At 41.2% G+C, this 19,699-nt stretch overlaps 1 protein-coding gene across 5 annotated transcripts in view; it reads left to right on the top strand.

Moving 5' to 3' along the window:
- Positions 1-7,265: 7,265 nt before the first annotated feature.
- The window catches only part of COL25A1 (collagen type XXV alpha 1 chain), a 425,450-nt gene continuing 413,016 nt past the window's right edge, over positions 7,266-19,699 (top strand). For all 5 annotated transcript variants that reach the window (XM_043513316.1, XM_043513314.1, XM_043513315.1 and 2 more), the window contains exons 1-2: positions 7,266-8,386; positions 9,326-9,395. In XM_043513316.1, the coding sequence (XP_043369251.1) occupies positions 8,072-8,386; positions 9,326-9,395 (385 nt within the window). In that variant the 5' untranslated portion in view covers positions 7,266-8,071. The remainder of the gene's footprint in view (positions 8,387-9,325; positions 9,396-19,699) is intronic.

Here is a 19,699-nt window from a genome sequence, read left to right as displayed (position 1 = left end):
GCTACTCATGTGTAAAGTTATGCATGAGAGTAAGTGTTTTCAAGATTGAGTCCTTAGATTATTCACTGTTCGGAGCAGGGACCTTGTCCTCATATTTGTCTGCAAAAGCCCATGCATACCAATGGTGCTCATATGTAAATAAAAATAATAGAGCAGAGCACCCCTGGACACTAACTGTTCTGGAGTCATAGCAAGCCTCTTTCAGTTCAAGGTTCTCAAGTCTGGTCTCCTCATTCCATTTCTGACTGTGGTTCACCACTCATTTTTGGCCTCCTGCCAGGATTTCCCAAATGTCAGCTGTAAAGCTAGCATCAGTGAATATTTGAGGGCCTAAAAACAAAGGATAGGCTTGTATCTGCTGTGAAGTGATCTAGAATACATTCACATGAACAATGCTATAGAAATAGAAAGTAGATTTCTTCCTTGGGGAATTACAGACCAGTCAGCTTAACTTTAGTACCTGGAAAGACAGTGGAGCAAATAATTAAGCAATCAATTTCCAAACAGCTAGAAGATTATAAGGTGATAAGTAACAGTCAGCATGGATTTTTGTCAGGAACAAATCATGTCAAACCAACCTAATAGCTTTCTTTGACAAGGTAACGAGCCTTGTGGATGGGGGAAGGCTTTTTATACTGTTTTGCATGACCATCTCATAAAAAAATGATGGAAACACAACCTAGATGGAGCTCCTATAAGGTGGGTGCATAACTGGTTGGAAGACATTTCCCAAAGTGTAGTTATCAGTGGCTCAGTCAAGTTGGAAGGACATATCAAGTGAGGTCTCACAGGGATCAGTTCTGGGTCTGGTTCTGTTTGATATCTTCATCAAAGATTTAGATAAAGGCATAGAGAGTACTTATAAAGTTTGCGGACAATACCAAGCTGGTAGGGGTTGCAAGTGCTTTGACAGATAGGATTAAAATTCAAAATGATTTGGACAAACTGGAGAAATGGTCGGAAGTAAATAGGATGAAATTCAGTAAGGACAAATGCAAAGTACTCCACTTCGGAAGGAGCAATCAGTTGCACACATACAAAATTGGAAATGACTGCCTAGGAAGGAGCACTATGGAAAGGGAATTGGGTGTCATAGTGGATCACAAGCCAAATATGAGTCAACAATGTAACACTGTTGCAAAAAAAGCAAACATAATTCTGGGATGTATTAAAAGGAGCGTTGTAAACAAGACACAAGAATTAATTCTTCTGCTCTACTCTGCACTGATTCGGCCTCAACTGGAGTTTTGGGTGCCACATTTCAGGAAAGATGTGGACAAATTGGAGAAAGTCCAGAGAAGAGTAACAAAAATGATTAAAGGTCTACAAAACATGACTTCTGAGGGAAGATTGAAAAAATTGGGATTGTTTAGTCTGGAGAAGAGAAGACTGAGAGAGGACATGATAACAGTTTTCAAGTACAATAAAGATTGTTACAAGGAGGAAGGAGGAAAAATTATTCTCCTTAACCTTTCAGGATAGGACAAGAAGCAACAGGCTTAAATTGCAGCAAGAGCGGTATAGGTTGGACATTAGGAAAAACTTCAAACTGTCAGGGTGGCTAAGCATTGGAATAAATTGCCCAAGGAGGTTGTAGAATTTTTAAGAGCAGGTTAGACAAACCTGTCTAAGATGGTCTAGATAATACTTAGTCCTGCCATGAGTGCTGGAGACTGGACTAGATGACCTCTCAAAGTCCCTTCCAGTCCTATGATTGATTAACATATGATTGATTAATTAACATAATGCTGTTTGAAACAGTACTATATTAAAGTGCACTAGGGAACAGTGAGCACCAATAGGGTCTACATGGACCAGTTAATGTGCAATATATTAGTGCACTTAAGAAATTTCAGCCCTGTAGAGCCCATTGTGTCAACAAGCCCTTAGATCTGCCCTACTGGCCACATTGTGTGCTACCCTATCTGAACCACACAGATGTGAGCTCTGCTGATGGGCCTGAAGCCCACTGGTATGACCCACAAAGTGCACAGGGAAATGAACAGTGCATCTGGGTGCACTTTCAGGTAGCAGAGTTCTTACTAAATCTTCCCTTCCCTGGCAGAGGGTAGCAACAGTGCTACTACATTTTCTTTTGCTAGCAGGTGAATTTCCCACTTCATGAGTCTGGCCTGATAGGTACAGGGCAAGCAAACCTCACTTCTCTGGTCTGACTGGGGTGAATCAGACTCAGTGAGTGAAAGAAATTGCTATGCAAACTGGAGGTTTGCAGCACTTTGTGGCAAGTCTCTGTGAAAGGAATGTTATAGTTTAGGTGTCATGCTGTAGTTGAAAAAGCTGGTATGTAATCTGCCTCGTGCCATGAAATGCCACTCCCTCTACTACAAAATGTTGAATATGAGAATTTGGGGGTGTAATAATTCATGGGCTGCAGTGTTAAGGACAATGAATACCAAAAAAAAAAAAAAATCTTCAGAACTCCAGAGTGTGATTTCCCAGACATGTATCATGTGACTTTTAAACCATGTGAGCAGAAGGTGAGTTCCTCTCTGGAAAAAGGTGTGAAGTAGGGCAGAATAGAGAAGAGTGGAAGGAGGAAGCAACTGCCAGGATCTAGGATTCACATCCATATAAATCCAATTTAGCCACAGCAACATTTGGAATATCAGGCTAAAATTCCGTTTTGGTGACTGCATTAACTCCTTTTAATCTTCTTTCTCTAGATGTGGAACCAGAACCCAAAGGCAGAATCTGAAAACCCCAAAATTTTTAGTTAACTCTTGTCTAGTCTATGTCTCCTGCATTTCTTGACCATAGATACAAATGTTGCCTAAGCTCAGGGTAGCCTGTAGTTTCAGCAGATGATTGTTTATTTTTTATTGATTTATTTTTGTATGCTTCTAATCAAGGTCTATGTTGTATCTGGTAAAAAATGGAGTTATATATTGGTCAACTGAAATAAGGCACACTGAGGAAGTAAAAATATGGAAATAAATTCAGACACTAGCCCTGTCTGGCATAAATGCATATCTGCAAACCCCATCCACATCTCCAGTACAGATCTGTGAAAATCAGACAGGAGCATTTGGTGGTACAAGTTCCTCTGTCCTGGTCATACACAAGATCTGCTGAAATGTGGCACTTAGAGATTTGGATCTTCAAAGGAGTCAGGAAGAGCAACCTCTTCCTGTCAGAGAGTAATGTTACCTTGAGTCTTTGAGCACCATCAGCTCAATAGATCTTATTTAGAAACCTCTTCCTTATTTTTTTAACTGCCTTTTGAATTTAGCTGCTGCAGATCTGGGATTTCTTGTATTTTGCCCTCTGTATAGGTAAATAGCTTTCCTTGTAATATTTGGTATATAGTTCTTATTTCAAGCTGCTTTGTTCTGATTAGTTACCAAATGCAGAACAGGCTCTAGAACAGGTTCTATAATCTGAATGTAAATAGAATACACTTTATCTGTGACCAACTATATCTGAGGTACTGTTACTGTTTCAGAGTGGTTAAATTACTGTTTGCTCATACGAACTGCTACCTGTTTCAGTTCTGAAGCAGGAGCTTGACTGTTTGGACCTAGTTATCCCTTGTAATTCAAAAACATGAAATCGGCACGAATAAAACACTTCCAAATAAGCTTTTGGGTTTTTTTAAAAAACAAAAATGAAAAACAGTTTCTCCACTATGTGAATAACAACATACTCAAAAGCAATATGGAAAGCTGGCTTCAGTCTTGATGATGGCTCCAAACAGACAAAATCTTAGCTCTGTCACCATGATGGCTCCAAAATAAAAACAAGGCCCACTGGCAGGGGAGGGGAGGGATGCCCGTCACGTAGCTTGTTGAAAGAAAGCAAAAGAAAAGTGTCATGGCCTGATCCTGTTAGTTCAGTGCCCTGCAATGTGTTATGGTCTGTGAAGAATGAGTATCTTACATATCTAATAGTTATCCATTATATTATATCCAATATAAAATGTGAGGAGAGCACACTTACTGAATCCTTTCTGTTCAAGGTGTCCATCAGGTAGAAGAGGGTAACCAAAGAAAATTATTACAGTTACACACCCATTGTTATGTCCTCATTCATAATGACTCAGTGCACTAATTGCATTTGTTCCATACTTACTGCCTTGCTTTTCACACTCGGGAAGCCAGACATCCCAACCTGGTATTATCCACATGGGTGAGCATGGGCAGGTGAATGAAGAAGCCTCTATGATGATTTTTCAGGCTTTTTTTGTGAAAGAGAAACACAAAGATCACCCTATTGACATGCATTTGCCTACAGTCACACAATTGTCTGTTTCACAGACAATATGAATTATGTGCATATGGCAATCAAGCCAATAGAGATTTTAATTCTATCTCATCTTTATCTGTTGCTTTCTGGACAAATATTTTCATAAGCATTTGCAAACAGCATTTTGTATGAAAAACCATTTCTGACCTAGAATTTTGTAATAAAGAAAATGTTGCTTATGTTAATCTCAGCAGGGCAGGAGATTTGGCACAGGTCGTCTCAGAGTTGCACAAACACCCCCTCTTTAGCCAAACAGTAGTCCTTTTTCATATTATACCAAGTCAGATGTGATTTATGGCTAATGTTAACCCCTGCTTGGGGTATGGAAGGATCTAGAGAGAGGCTGTTTCTGCACTGAAATGGAAATAAACGGCCATTTCCACCATTAACCTCAAGGGAGAATTTCACCTTACTCTGTGAAGCAGTACCTACTGTTGATGTCGTGTAAAATATAGCTATTTTATATTTGTCTTGAGAGAGGCACAGGAATAATCTTGGCTTTAATAGTGGCTTCCTCAGTGGCCTTAATCAAGACACTTAACTTCTCTCTGCCTTAGTATTCCCAGCTGTAAAACAGAGATAACAATGCTCCCTTACCACAGGGAGGGGTGTTGTGAAGATTGTTTCACATGGTCAGGTTATGCATTGCAAATAATGTTTGTTGCAAATTTAGCTCTTCACTGCTAGCAACTAGTGTTTGAACTAAGCCTAAGAAAGTATTCATTATTCATCTGTGTTGACTGAATAGTTTATGTGATTTTGACCTATGGGGGGTTGTAAACTGTTCATTTCAACTGTTCACTATTTTTAGCGAGTGACTGATCACCTAGAATCACATGGGATTAGTTTTGCTCCCTGACTGGGAACCTAGAACTTTAAAGGAAAAAAAAACAAATGACAAATAGCAAATGGGTAACTATGAATAATACAGTTCTGCTACAAATTTTCAAATAATTTGTTTATGCTAGAATGGACAAAGATGTTGGGATTTGCAAATGTTTTCATGATAGCAGTCACTGTCTGAATAGTCCTAAACAACAAATGATTTCTCCAAAATAAAAAACTCTCTCCTGAACTTGCTACTTTTGTTTGTGAAAATATTTGCAAATTACTTTCTGTATTGTCTGACCAACTCTGCTAATATATTTGAAATCAGAATATGGAGTCCTTATTGAGTACGGTGAGCACTTTCTCATGTGAGTAGTTCCATTGTCTTTCCTGAGAATATTTCCATATGTGCTCACCAGGGTGAATAAGCAAAAAGAAAAGGAGTACTTGTGGCACCTTAGAGACTAACAAATTTATTAGAGCATAAGCTTTCGTGAGCTACAGCTCACTTCATCGGATGCATTTGGTGGAAAATTTTTTTTTCCACCAAATGCATCCACCAAATGCATCCGATGAAGTGAGCTGTAGCTCACGAAAGCTTATGCTCTAATAAATTTGTTAGTCTCTAAGGTGCCACAAGTACTCCTTTTCTTTTTGTGAATACAGACTAACACGGCTGCTACTCTGAAACCTGTCATTATGCAGGGTGAATAAGGACTCTACTATCAGGCCCTTTAGTGTTTGAAATGTTTGCTGAGCATGAAAAGTGCTATATAGGTGCTAAGCATTAGTTTTAGTCAGCAGCAACTCTCTCAACTACAGTGTGACAAGGCTAAAATGGGAAACAAAACCTAACAGGTAAATGCAGTGTTAGTCAGAAAGAGATATAGAGAAAGAGAGGGCACAAAAACTGAACTAGCCGCTGGGTCATGTCGTGATTCAGTACATACAAAACAGGAATAATGCAAATTCATTAGTGTGTGTGTGTGTGTGTGCGTGTGCAAGAGTGGAGAAGCAAGTTGGTAAACACAGGAAAAACGTAGAAATCCAATAGCTAAAATGACTACGCAAGCACAGGGAAGGGGAAGAAGCACAGATGTCTCAAGTGACACAGAATTTGTGCAAGGTTCATGTGTCCACCTTGGGGGAAAAAAAGAAGCATATTGAGTGAAGTCTGAGTGCACACACTTTGCAAATAGCAACTACATTGTACACACAATTGTACTTTTAATTCTTAAAAGGTGTCATGCATCCACTTTAGAAATAACAACTGAATAATAATACTGTGAAATGCTACATATATTAATGAATTACGTATCATAACACTCTCTTATTCATCCCCTGTGAAAGTATTCTCTCTCCTATTTCACAGACAGGGAAATTGAGTGACTCAGAGACTGGTTACTTGATGGGGCATGGTATTGGAAAACCTGGCTTCTGCTCCTGATTTGGCCATGGAGGGTATTTCTACACTGCAATAAAACACCTGCAGCTGGCCTGTGTCAGCTGTCCAGGGCTTGCTGGGCTCAGCTGTCTTGGGCTCTCTGGCTGGTCCCAGAGCCCCAGCTCCAGCCTGAGCAGCAACATCTACACTGCGGTTTTGTAGTCTTACTAGCCTCAGTCAGCTGACTTGGGCCAGCGGCTGGTGATTGATTGCAGTGTAGCCCAACCTGAATGGCCACAGGACCTTGGGCAAGTCACATAATGGTTCTGTGCCTCAGTTTCCTCAGGTGTAACACAAGGATAATGATGTTTACCCAGCTTTATACTTAGAGGCCTGTGGTGGGGAGACTGCTAAGTAGCAGAAAGTAGTGCTATTGCCCAGGATTTCACAGGGAGTTTGTGGCAGAATCAGGGACGGAGCCGAGCCCTGTCCTTAAGCCACACACCCTCCGCCTATCCAGACGGACAATGCAGGGTTCTAATATCAACCAGCATAAACTGCTGCCAGGTTCTTTCGGGTCGAGCTCCAGCGCCCCACCCCTCCAGCAGGGGGCAGGAGCTTTGCTGGCCCTGCGTGGAGCAGCCCTTACCCCATTCCTCCCCCCACTCGCAAGTGGCCGGTCCGAGCCCGTTAGTCTAATGACCGGTCGGGCGCAGCCAACCAGCTTTAGGTGAGCCGTCCGGGCTTCTGCATAAATTATGCGAAGAGCCGAATCCCCCGATCTTCCCGCTGGGTGAGGGGCTGGGCGACCTCCCCTCGGACTAGGTGAATAAATTATGTTAATGAGGCCCGGGAGGTTCTGTCGGGGGCTTGGAGGCGGCGTGCAGCAGGAGCTGTGGCCAGTACGGAGGGAAGAGCGGGAGAGGGGAAGCCGCCGCCGCCGCTCTGTGCTACTGACACACATACAGCGTGCGGGATATTCGGGGCTCTCACACCCACAGACGGGGGGCTGCGGAGCCGCGGGGCTGCAGCCACTTGCTGGGTTCCCCCCTCGCTGTGCCGTGCTGCGGCTCTTGAACTGAACCTCGTCTTAGGGGGCGAGCCGGGTGGAGGGGAGAAAGGGAAGCAACAAGTCCGCCCGCTCCATCTCCGGGAGGGCGCCCCGTTACACCCCCCCCCCATCTCCTCCCCATGCACCTGAAATCTCGCTGACAAGTGGCAGGCGTTTGCAGGCGCCGCTCTTGGGATACTTCGCAAAGGTGTTTCTCCAGGCGGGTGGGGAGCCTGAAACACTCCCCCCCCCCCCCAAAAAACACCCCACCCCGCTGCTTTGTTTTTGCCCGGCAGGTTTTTTGGGTCTCGCCCTCTCTCCCGCTGGATGGTTGGTTTTTGATCCCTCCCGGGGTGCCTTGATGAGGCTGGCAATGAAGGCTTTGCTGCGTGCTCTCTCCTGGCATTGAAAGCGTGTAACCCATTTCTGGGCTCTTGCTTTATTTTTTCAGCTGTTTTTTGCCTCTGTAAACTAGTTGCCCCCACCGGGGGGAAGGGGAAGGGGGAGGGCGAGGAAGAACTGCTACATCTGCAGGGTGGAAAAGCATGTTGGGGAAAAGCCAAGAAGCCAAAGGGCAGGATGGCAACGGGGAGCCGAGCTGCCTTGGGGGACAGCGCTGCTGCCTTAGCTGGACTCTGCCCTCCAGTTCGCTGCTGGCTGCTTTCCTGTCAGTGGTGGCTGTAGCCTCCTGTGTGTATCTGGGGGTGAAGACCAGTGATCTACATGCGAGGGTCTCTGCCATCGAGAGCGCCCAAGGGGACTTCTCTGCTGCTGCGGCTTCTTACCAGCTGCTGCCCGGCTTCTCCCTGGATCAACTAAATTCAATGATGCAAGAAAAAGTGGAGCGACTTCTAGCTCAGGTGTGGAAGACTTGGTGTTGTCTATGTGTCTGGACATGGGTGGGACTGGGATGTCCTATGCAGGACCTTTAATTAGCCATTTCCAACATGAGTTTCTGCTTTATGGACCTGAGCAAACCTGTTCCCCAGGATTTATGCTGGAAATGAAAGTAGGGGTTGGGGTAGATGAGTCGGGGGGGGGGCATTTGTGGAAATGCTCGAAAAAACATTGGGCACTTGCAGCAAAGTGAAATTGCCAAATGTTTGTGTGGCAGAGAGTAGAGGGAGAACTCAAGAGACAGGGACACTTGCCTGTGTTTAAAAGATAATATGATCTCATGGAGATTAAGGGAAATCCCTTTATTGAATATTATTGATCCTAATAAAGGCTTGACTTGGGGTGGGTTGGATACATGAGTATCTAAAGTTAAGGCTTGAAAAGAAGCCCTTGGATGTGGCTGTTTCAAAGGGCTGTCATAAGGATCTCTGTAGCCCGTTTGGCAGCAGTGTCTCAAATAACCCTCATAAAGTAGTTAATCTTCGTATATAATGTTGTTATTGATTCTTCTCTCATCCGAGGAACCCAAGTTTCTACATTTAATCCATATGCCCTAGATGCTATGTGTGTGGGGGGGGGGGGGAGGGAAAGAGGTAGTTTGTATGGATATGTAATACCACACACGTAAAGCTGCGATGGGTAGAAACTCAGTTCCGTGTGTGTGTGTGTGTGAGAGAGAGAGAGAGAGAGAGAGAGAGAGAGAGAAATGATCAAGTTGTGGTCGGGGTGTTTAGATCACTGATACAGTTTGGATCAAGTCCAAGTAAAGAAGTCATCATTAGTTATGCAGTCTTTCAAATAGTTGTAAATCATAGTTTAACACATGCAAGTCTATAATCCTGACTGTAATGGAGTGAGCTAATGCTTACCAAGTTGGCTAATGTTTCCCTTTCCCCCCACAGAAATCCTACGAGCATTTGGCAAAAATAAGAATAGCAAGAGAAGCGCCTCCCGAGTGCAACTGCCCAGCAGGTAAACAGGAACAACTTTTAAATGTTTCCTTGGAGTCAGAAGATTTTAATTTTTTTTTATCCTTTGTCTGTCAGCCATGCATGTAATAACAACAAATATTAAATATAACACATGGGACACAGCTTTTAATAAACAACTGAGCTTTTGAGAGAGAGGATAAAGCCCTGCTTCCATCGTGGGGTGGCATAAGATTGGAAAAAAATATTCATGAAAATGAAATTAGACCAGGGGATGCTTAAAAAGTGTAACCAAGCCTATGCATTAGCTTAATGAGAAGATATATATTTCCTATATGCCTCTGGCTTTTTTGAAGAGGAGAAAGCAGTATGTTAAGTACATGCAGCTTTAAACAGATTAAAAATAACTTTAGGGTTCCTTTTAAATTTGCCCTAGTGTACCTATGAACTTTTCAGCTATCTGTTTTTTTCTTCATCATGGCTAATATGGTATTTTAGAGTGTGACCATCTCATACTGGATATTATTTTAAGGAATGTGGACCCAATCCTGAAGTCCTTACTTGGGCAGTACTCCGAAGATCTTAAGTGAGAATGTAGTCTGAGTAAGGATTTCAGAGTTGAGTTCTGTTGTGGTAGGATCAGTTGCTCGTGGACCCAAACAGTAGTTTTATGGTCCTTTCTGTGTTGTGTTCTCTACTATTTGTGGTCTGGTGCTATTTTTTTAGATAACTGCTGAAGATTAATTTTATTTTATCTATTAGACTTCTGTTGGCATATACAACAGAGCATTCAGAAATTATGAAGATGATGCTGGTGTTCAGTAGGTGCTGTAGGGACACTGGCACATATTGTGTGTGATGAGGCACCATGGATGTATAGTACGCTATATATGTATTGTGTTGAGAAAATTGGCTCTTTATTTAAAAGATGGGGATGTTGACGTGCATAGAAAGATGGAATATACTGAGTCAATATTGGACATTGTATGTTTTTTATAAATTATTTGTATGTCAGTAGGATGTGAGACTGCAAAGTAGGTATTTAAGGAAGGAGCTCTTCTAGTCAAGGGATTAACTCAACTCATCAACTTTAGGGGATTATTGAACCTCAGGGATGAAACTCCCTGTGACAGTTGGTATAATATTTTCCTGATAATGCAACTGATGATCCTTTTTTTACTATCCTATATAGAAACCTTAGCACCTAGCATGAAATGGGGAATATGAATGTTGGAATAGGACTTTTTACTCAACTCTTAGCTAGTTTTGGTAAGAAATATTATCTATTTTAGGGGGGGAAAGCAATAGTAATTTTATCAACCAAAAAAGATGAGTCATGCATACAGCCTGGATTTGATATTCCTAATGCTTAACTATAGAAAGATTGATGAAGTTCAAGATTTAGCACTAAAGAACAGTGTTTGCTTATACACAGAGATGTAGTCCATGATCCTGAAGCATTAAACAGTTTCCTCTTTTCATGCTAACTCTTTTAAATTAATCTTGTCACTTTCCAATTATTCTCTTTTCAGGCTCAGAACATCCTCTGCCTTTGTCTCATTTGGTGTTATGTGCTGTTTTACTTCCTTACTGCCACTAGAGCTCCACATAATACCAGTTTTTACCTGAACGTACTTAATTTTTATGCAATACATTCCATTAAATTGTATCAAATGGATTGCAAGCACTAGTATATTTTCAACAGTCCTCACTAGAAGGCATGGCATAAATCAGATGGCATAAGTCAAAATACAATATGTTGGGAAGGCATGTTTCATGTTGGGTAATGTAGATCTATCAGATTAGGATAATTAATATGAACTGGCAAAAATTATTTTACAAAGAGGACTAGCTGGTTCGAGGATTAGAAATAAGATACATAGCTTTTCATCTCTTTGTAACTATTTCAGTTTGGAGGTAGGTTTATAGTGATTGAAAGTTAGCACCATGTAATGGCTACATTTTGGACTATTTAAAATGATTTGATGCTCTCATCTGCATTCCCAGTTGACAGTTGTCCACATCAAAATGACTTTGTTTTGGCAGTCTCAGCACAGAGGACAAGGACTGAATAGACAAAAGGCAAAACAACTGTGCCTTAGAGACTGTAGAAGGTGCTTCTCCTAGTCAGGGTTGAAGCAGAGTAGGAAAGTGGGGGAGAGTAGTGTATTGCTGTTGCCCATGTGGTATTTGTTCTAAGTATAAAGAAATATTTCTTCACCCAGGCAGCCAATATACTTTTGACATGCACTAAATTGTCTTTTTAAACTAAAATCTTTAAAAATAATTGACTAATTTTCAATTAGGAATGGTCTTTAACTCTCCATGAGGGGCTTTCTTTGGGGAATATATATAAAACATTTCCATTACAAACCTGAAACTCTCTATTCAGGGAAGTGTTTGGCTTAGCAGGAACGGAATCATGGAAGCTCAATGGGCTTCTGTGGCCTGGCACCTGCGAAGCCTCATGCTGATTCAGAAGAGTAAATAGTGTCTTTACCATGACTGCACAATCCCAATTTTGCTGTTCTGCTTAGTTCCCTCAATTCCTCACTAGGGCTACATAGTAGTATGATATACGATCATTAGATCTGACTTCAAGGAGAACTTCACAGGACATGCAGAGGTGGTCCTTTAACACCAGTACTCTGGGAGCAAGACAGCTGCCAAGTGGCCACCAAGATAGTCTTCCAGCATTCTGTGTCTCAAAGAGAAATGAAGATTATTTAAAAGTAGGTTATATCATCATCTATCAAAGTGAGAGAGGAAATTCAATCTGCAGAGAAAAAGGGTGAGAATCTGAGCTCTGATTTGTTGTTAAACTTCTGCAACTGGTGTAGATCTCATTAGCTTGAGTTATTCATCCCCTTGTGGTTGTCTGTGATAGGAACTCACATTTTCAAAGGAAAATGGCTTTTGAATAGCTTGGACGCTGAGGGAAGCCAGATTCTCAGCTTTCATAATCTGAAAGGCCATACTCGTGTGGATCCTTTTAGCCAAATGGGGGGTTTAATCTTCTTGTCTAGAATAAATAGTGCTTTGTTTTCTCGTCTAAAAACTGGACAGTTCCACTAAACATGTTTTTCTAATTATGCTTTTTTTTATTAGCAAAAAGCTACACAATGAAAAGCTTGTTTAACATCAGGGACATTGTTTGATTTCAATTATGTGGGGCTAAAACCAGACACTGAAAACAGGTAAATTCAATAATGTTTACAGAACTTTCAAATGACAGTAGTAGGCATTCCTTCCCCTCACAAATCAGAACAATAAAGTTTGAAATCTAAATGCATACTAACATTCCTCTTTAATTACCTCAGACATAATGAGTGAGCCAATTTAACCCTACACTTGCAACTAGTACTACAATAAATTCTGGCAAGATGCCCTCCTCCCAGGGGACTGGGAACAAATTGGGTTGCTAAACATTACTTTTCATAGGTTCTTTTGCCCTAGCAGGCAGTAGTGCTGGAGCTGGGGGTGCTGCCCCACCCCCTTGCTTGAAGCAGTAATAACAAACACCAAGTACATGGTTTCCATGATTTCCATTATCAGCACCCCCACTATAAAAATTGTTCCAACATGCTTGCTAGCAGGACGCTTTTTTTTTTTTTGCTTAGATATAATCTATTTCCCAATTGTTAGGAATCTTTTAAAAAATCAGTATGTTGACTTGTAACACAATGCTCAATCAACCCGTTGAACTCTTTGCCAGAGGATGCTGTCATCATATTCAGCAAAGCACTTAAGTCTGTATACCCTTACTCATGTTGAGTAGTGCCTTACTCTATGAGTTGTCTTCCGTGAGACTACATGTGGAGTAAGATGCTACTTGGTATATATAAGAGTGTCAGAGTATCAGTATAAGATTATCAGAATCTGCCCCTAAATAGTATTAAGATACAGCATTACTGATTTAAGTGAAAGTAGGAATTGTCTGGTGGCACTTGTACAAGAAAGTAATCTGACACAAGAATAACACTGAATTAAAATGCTAAAAGTGTCTGTGGGAGAAAAAAGCTTATTCTATGGTTAACCTCCACTTTCTGAGGGTTATTGGTAGATTGAAGGGATGCTGAAAAATGTAAAAACACAGGATGAGTCAGTCTTAACTGGGTACTGTAGCTCGGTATGTGATGGCTAAACATAGCAACATTACAAACAGCTTTTATATAACATAGTGGGTGAAATTCCATGCATTTGTTTAATGTTCCTATAATGTTATAAAAATATCTTATTAGCCTTCAAAATGCAAGTGTGGTACACCCATTTCTGAGGCAGGTACAGTTTCTTTCTTTCATGGTGGAACAACATCAGCTTTTCCAAAATTGATCTTGCTATTTTTCGCCTGCAGTTTTTTAAAGCTGTCTTTAAAAAATCAAACTGCAGCCAGTAGGGTTATAATGCAATCATTAACAGTAAATGAACATAAGAAAACACAAAAATCAAGGTAAAAAGGAATTTTTTATATTGAAATGTCATACATCCTTGTAAGTGCTAGATTGTGCATTCCATATGCATGAAGTTGAGCACTTACATGAGTTGTCCCATACAGCTGGGATTAATTTGGCCCTATCCCTTTTATTAAGAGTGTCCTTCAAAAGTCTTGGAGCTATCATTAAATCTTACTGCACGTGCTCAGTTTGCCCTGTGTGTTCAGATACCTGTAGCTTGAAATCATTTCCAGTCTCTGGATATCGTCATAATTCTCAGGCTCCTCTTTCTTCACTCTTCTGCCATCCACAGCTATTTTGTGCTGTTTCTGCAATCATGTCACCTTGATTCTCCATTCCAGAGTCAGAGATCCCCATGGTTTGGCATTAGAAGTGCCTTCCAGTTCACTGTGCTATTTGCTACAGTCAGGCTATCAAGTTTGCTCCCGTGCTGTTGTATATAAGCATGCTCAGTCTGTAGATGCAGCAATGTTGTAGGCCAGGTTTTTCAGGGATGTACAGTTCCAGTTTGTCCAACTCTGTTTATAATTTATAGTTCTTATTGTGAAAGAATTGTACTTTACAGATACTAATGTTCTTATATAACATACGCATCAGATTTATTGTGATATTGGTATGGGTACATGAAACCAATGTATTTTCTTTGCATACCAGTGCTATTTTTGTTCTCCTAAAAGCCTAGGCTTGTCTTAAGGTACAGTGCCAGCAGCTGAAGTGGGATATACAGTATTAGGCAGAACAGCAGCACATTTCTAATTGTCAATGTTCCATTAAGATTGTTTCCTGGAGTATTGCAAGTAATTAGGCTGAAAGAATAGAGGAAAAGTCCAATTTCAGAGATTAAAAGAATCCAGAAATTGACATCAGCAGGGTATGTATTCTTTATTACGACCACAGTGAAGTAGTCCTACAGAAACTACAGAAGTAAAAATAAGGGGAGACGACTTAATGTTTGCAGGTTTGGCGAATCCTGGAGGAAAGTATGGAATGATAGGGAAAATTATTCTGATATTTTCTATATTATTTAAAAATCCAGCAGTGTGGTATCTTATTCCAGCGCCCAGAACTACTTATCTCCTTGATGGCGCTGCATCAACTGTTTTGTGAATGCAATTCTCTTCCTTAATGTTAATTTTTTCTGACAATGCTTTTATTTCCTCTTTTATACTTTCACTGATTCTTTGATTCCAGTTCCTCGGCACAGATGATCTTTGATGTGCAATAGTATGCAATCTTCTGGGTAACCTGTTGTCACTTTTGGATGACTGCTTAAGGTTACTGTTTTTCCCCCATAGTACACACAAATAATTTTATTGGCTAAGATGTGACCTTTTAAATCTCTTCGCTGTGGGGGGAATGTGTACGACGTGATGAATGAAACATAAGGATGATTGATTGACAACAGTATGCACCAAATTCATCTCATGTGTAATTCTATTGACTTCAGCGGTATTGCACCAAATGGTAATTTGGTACGATATGTTTTATTAATAAGGTCTTTAAAAGTCTTGGATTACATCTTACTGAACTTGCTCTGCTTTGTCAAACAAGTTTAGAAAAATATTTAACTTCAGCTTCCAAGAAAGGCCTGAATAGTTACTTAGTTGTCATTTGACCCTGGTATTACACTTTGTATGATAAACAGAATCGAATCTTCTGTTTATGATGATATGCTTCTTTTCCACCTGAAGTCTTTAAAGCTTGGATATGTTCAGTTTGGTTTAGTCAAAGTTCTATTGAGCTTTTCTCCAGTTAAATGTTGGTACACTGAACTGACTGGTGCTACATTCTACTGACCATGTTGCTAAAACAGTGGCATTACTATAGGATGCTGCAGTGCTCTTTCTGATTCCCTTCTAAATTAACTTGCTGCAGCTAGCCAAGTTAGTTAGCTGCATGATTGAACGCCACAGTGATTTGCTGTTATGCTCAATACTGTAATAACCAGCTAGCTTTGGAAGATGGCTTGGCTGACCATAGCCATTCTCTAAATGCCTTTTTAGGTCACCAGATAGAATAATAAAATTGCTCTGTTCAGGTTATTGAGCTTTTTGAACAATGTATTCTATTTTTAACACACAGCTCTTTTACTCATAGCACTAGTTACAGCCCTTTCAGGAATGCCAGTGTACAAAGGGATTTTTTCCCCCTTAATCATTTCAGTTGATTACCCTGCTAGGTTTCCTAGAAGTCCTCAACAGAATGGCAATCTGATCGCCCACCTCATTTAGGAAGATGGTAAGGACAGGTAGAGTAATATGGGCTGGAAGAGCTCCTCCTTTCTCATAAAAACTAAGGCTGCAGCAAACTGTTAGGAAAAAAATGTACTCTAGTTAACGTGATCTTGTACGCTTGCTTTCTGAAAGTTTATAGCCTCCGTCAAGTTTTCCTATTAGAATCAAAAGCAAAGTCCGAGAGCTGTGCCCAGTTAAAGAAAGAGACCATTTATGAGACTATGATAAAAATGAAAAGTGAAACAGACTGCCTAAACCTGCTCATGCAAACGTTGACTTGCTCACACAGCGTGTATTTGCTTGTGTCAAATGAATAGTTGTGTGTGTCTAGATGGGTCATTACGTGTACATGCAATTGTAGGTTTTCTGTATGCGGTATCTGTGGGTGCAGTTTATACAACAGGTTTTGAAAATGTGGCCCAATCAGAGCCAGATTTTGCCACCCCCGTTCACGTTCAGCAGTAGCTTACTATGGAATCAGTGGAACTACTCACATAGCAAGCACTCACAAGGATGGCAGAATCAGGCTTGGAGTGATTACTGAACTCATTGGAGATTTCTACAGGGTGCCTATGGAGTTCTTGGCAGCGCAGAGATGGCATACCTGCAAATAATCTCAGGGCTTTAAACAAAGGCAGAACAGGGAGCAGTGCTAACCCATAGAAGCCGGGCAGAGTCTGCCCTAAGGCTTTTTTGTTTTGGTGATGGTGAAATTACAGTCTCAGCAACTACAGTCATTCTCAGCATGCTCAATAGGTGTCTAAGGGTTTGTGTATACGGAGGCAGGAAAATTAATCTGAATTAATTTAAAAAAAAATAAAGACAGATTGAGGCCCCCACATTCAAAATTAGGCTCTTATCTTTAAACAATCTTATTTAAATATTAAGATTCCTACTCTGGATTTGGTTGTGGATTATCTTTCAGGTCATGTGTGCTGTACGTGTATATCTGAAGTCACAATGGCCTAGTATGATTTCAGTGGAAGTTAGGGAACCTAAATACCTTTGAAGATCTGGGCCAATGTGTCTCTAAATGGTTCATATTAAAAATAAATACACTTCCAGTAAACATGGGGAGGAAAAGGGTCTTTTGAAAAGGGACTCGGGTTTCCATTTTGGAGAAACTGACCTTTAGCCCATGTCTCCCCTCTGCTGTGAAATGGAACAAAAACTCTCAAATTCTCTGTGGAAGGTGTAGAATTGGGCCATGCAGGGGAGGAAGGAGTATCTGCATCCTATTGGGTAGCCTCCTTCAGCTCCTCCATGGTCATAATGCACAAGCTCAGTTGAGGGGCAGTGTGCTAAAGAAGCTGAAAGGGATCAGAGAACAGCTGCTCTGAGAGACATATTTTCTTCTCAGAGCAGTGTAATTCATCATACAACATTCAGTGTAAATTCTCAGAGCAGCAGTAAGTCCATCTATGCAGTTTTTTATGTTGTGTAATGGCCAAGGTAGACTGGGGCCAAACCATGGCAACATAGCAAGGTAGCCTCGGAAGGAAAGCAGTGGACAGCCTGGAGTTGTTGGGGAATCCCACATATAATCAGAGTGGTCTGCTCTACTATTTACTGTGGGCTGTGAATATTTGATTTATGCTATGAAATTATGGCCAAGGCCTCATACCCAGTTACTGTTTCAGTCTATTGGTCTCAGGAGGATGTTATGACAGACTGACTCTCAAGTGCTCCCTTTTCACTTGCTCTTACATAGGAAATGGAGTCTATAGCTTCATAAAATTGCCCCCTCTCTGAGATACTGAGGTGTCATTATGAATTACAGTTATAGGGGCCAATGGTACAAGTGCAATAACTAAAATGCACAGGAGGAAGAGGGCAGAGAATAAACAGATCATCTTCACCTGCATCACTCATGGCCTTAAGCTGCTCTGCCATTTGCAAGTTATGCTGTCTTTAACCAAAGTTCCATTTATTCCACCCTTCTGTTTATTCTTTCTGTTCTTTTCTATATATAGTAACGTAGAGGAAAAACAACAGGTCACACCAAATCCGCAAATATATTTTAAAGGTTTAGCTCATAAGTGGGATTTTTTCCATAACCCAGGGAAACATTATTCATTCTCTGCATACTATATTTAGCGATATTTTGGACAATATTGATTGATGCGTTCAGCAGAAAACTGCTTTTTAAAAGAAAATTTTATAAAATGAAGGGGGAGGAAACCAGTTTTGAAACCAGAAGGATGCTTTTAATTGCCAAGCGGCAAAATCTGCTCTGAGATATGTGACTCCCATCAGAGTGATGGACAGTTGTGCACACACGTGAGGGCAGAATGTTACCATATATTTTGGTGACTGGAAAGATTAAGCTGCTAACTTACATTGCAGAGGTATAAGTTTTATTAGATCATGTATGGATACAGGATGCAAGAGTACTAGATCCATTTGAATACAGACTCAAGGCCAGATTCTGTAGTGCTCATTATGCCAACAGGGCATGATGCAGGGTCTAGTTGGTGTAGGGCTCCTTGTGTATCAACGCTCTCTTTTAGGTCATTAGTGGGGTTTTAATGCAGGACCTTCAGTGCTAAAGTCAAAAGCCTCTATGACTAGAACACATGGGTAACTCCATTATCTGGCAGCTATAGTAATCTCTTATCTTCAGGATAAAAGGATTAGCCACTAGAAGGCAGTGAAGATCTGCACTCTTCCAGTACAGATTATGCTTACACCTTTTATTCTATTTAAGTTCTTATACCAAACCCATCACCACAGTATGTGAGCACTTATCCTCCACTTTCCCCCGTGCACCCTCACAAAGGGGACAGAAAGGATAGTCTCACTAAGCTCCTGGCCCAGTGTTCCCTGTTCTCCAGCCTGTGCCCCATGTGCACATGTACAAGAGAGAGAAATCATTATGATAAAGACCACTATACGTGTGCTGAAGAGTCCCCATGCTGCCAACTGGTTGTTCTCTGCAGGCATCAGGCTGTCCTCATTCAACTCTTGCCCCTCCAGCACCATACCAGAAGATGCTCCAGTGCTGTCAGTTCCACGGAAGGCTCTGTGGCTGCTTTATGCCCAAGAATCTGCACCAGCCTGTTGTAGGAAGTCTTGTTATACAGCTGATGGCTGTATGATGCATCTGCAGTTTCTGTTTATAAGAGCATGGCATGTTTGAAGTCTCTTCTTTTGTATGGCTGGTGTAGAGCAGCAACTATAAGTTTACCTCAAGCTTATTGCGCCAAATGGCTACATCAGGCGTAGCAGAATTTATTGCGGTAGTGCCTCCTTCATATTTATAAATTGGGCAGTAAGTAGTGATATGTTCAAAGGTCTGTCCTGGGGAACCACACTTGCACATCGGGGAGTCCTTGATTTTCCATTTGTGCGTTAGATATCTGCATCTACCATGGTTGGTTCAAATTCGATTCAGAGTTGACCAAGATGACCTTGGAAGGTCAAATCCAGGAACCTTCTGCATGGGATCTGGCGCAAGGTGCTTATTTTTTTAAGTCTTGTTTAGCCAAGTCTGCTTTCCCAGCCTCCTTCTGATCATAGCCTGATTGCATGAGGCTAAACGAATGTTTCCAGAAAGGCATGCAGGACTTAAGACATTGCAGGGAAGCGGGGGGGGGCAGTGTTGTCAAGGTCTTTGTGAATAGGAAGACATATGTTTTCCTGGATTTGCTGAGCTTTGC

The sequence above is a fragment of the Dermochelys coriacea genome, chromosome 4, assembly GCF_009764565.3.
Source record: "Dermochelys coriacea isolate rDerCor1 chromosome 4, rDerCor1.pri.v4, whole genome shotgun sequence".
Classification (NCBI taxonomy): domain Eukaryota; kingdom Metazoa; phylum Chordata; order Testudines; family Dermochelyidae; genus Dermochelys; species Dermochelys coriacea.
The sequence above is the reverse complement of the archived record's forward strand: the minus strand, read 5'-3'. Positions and strand labels throughout refer to the sequence as shown.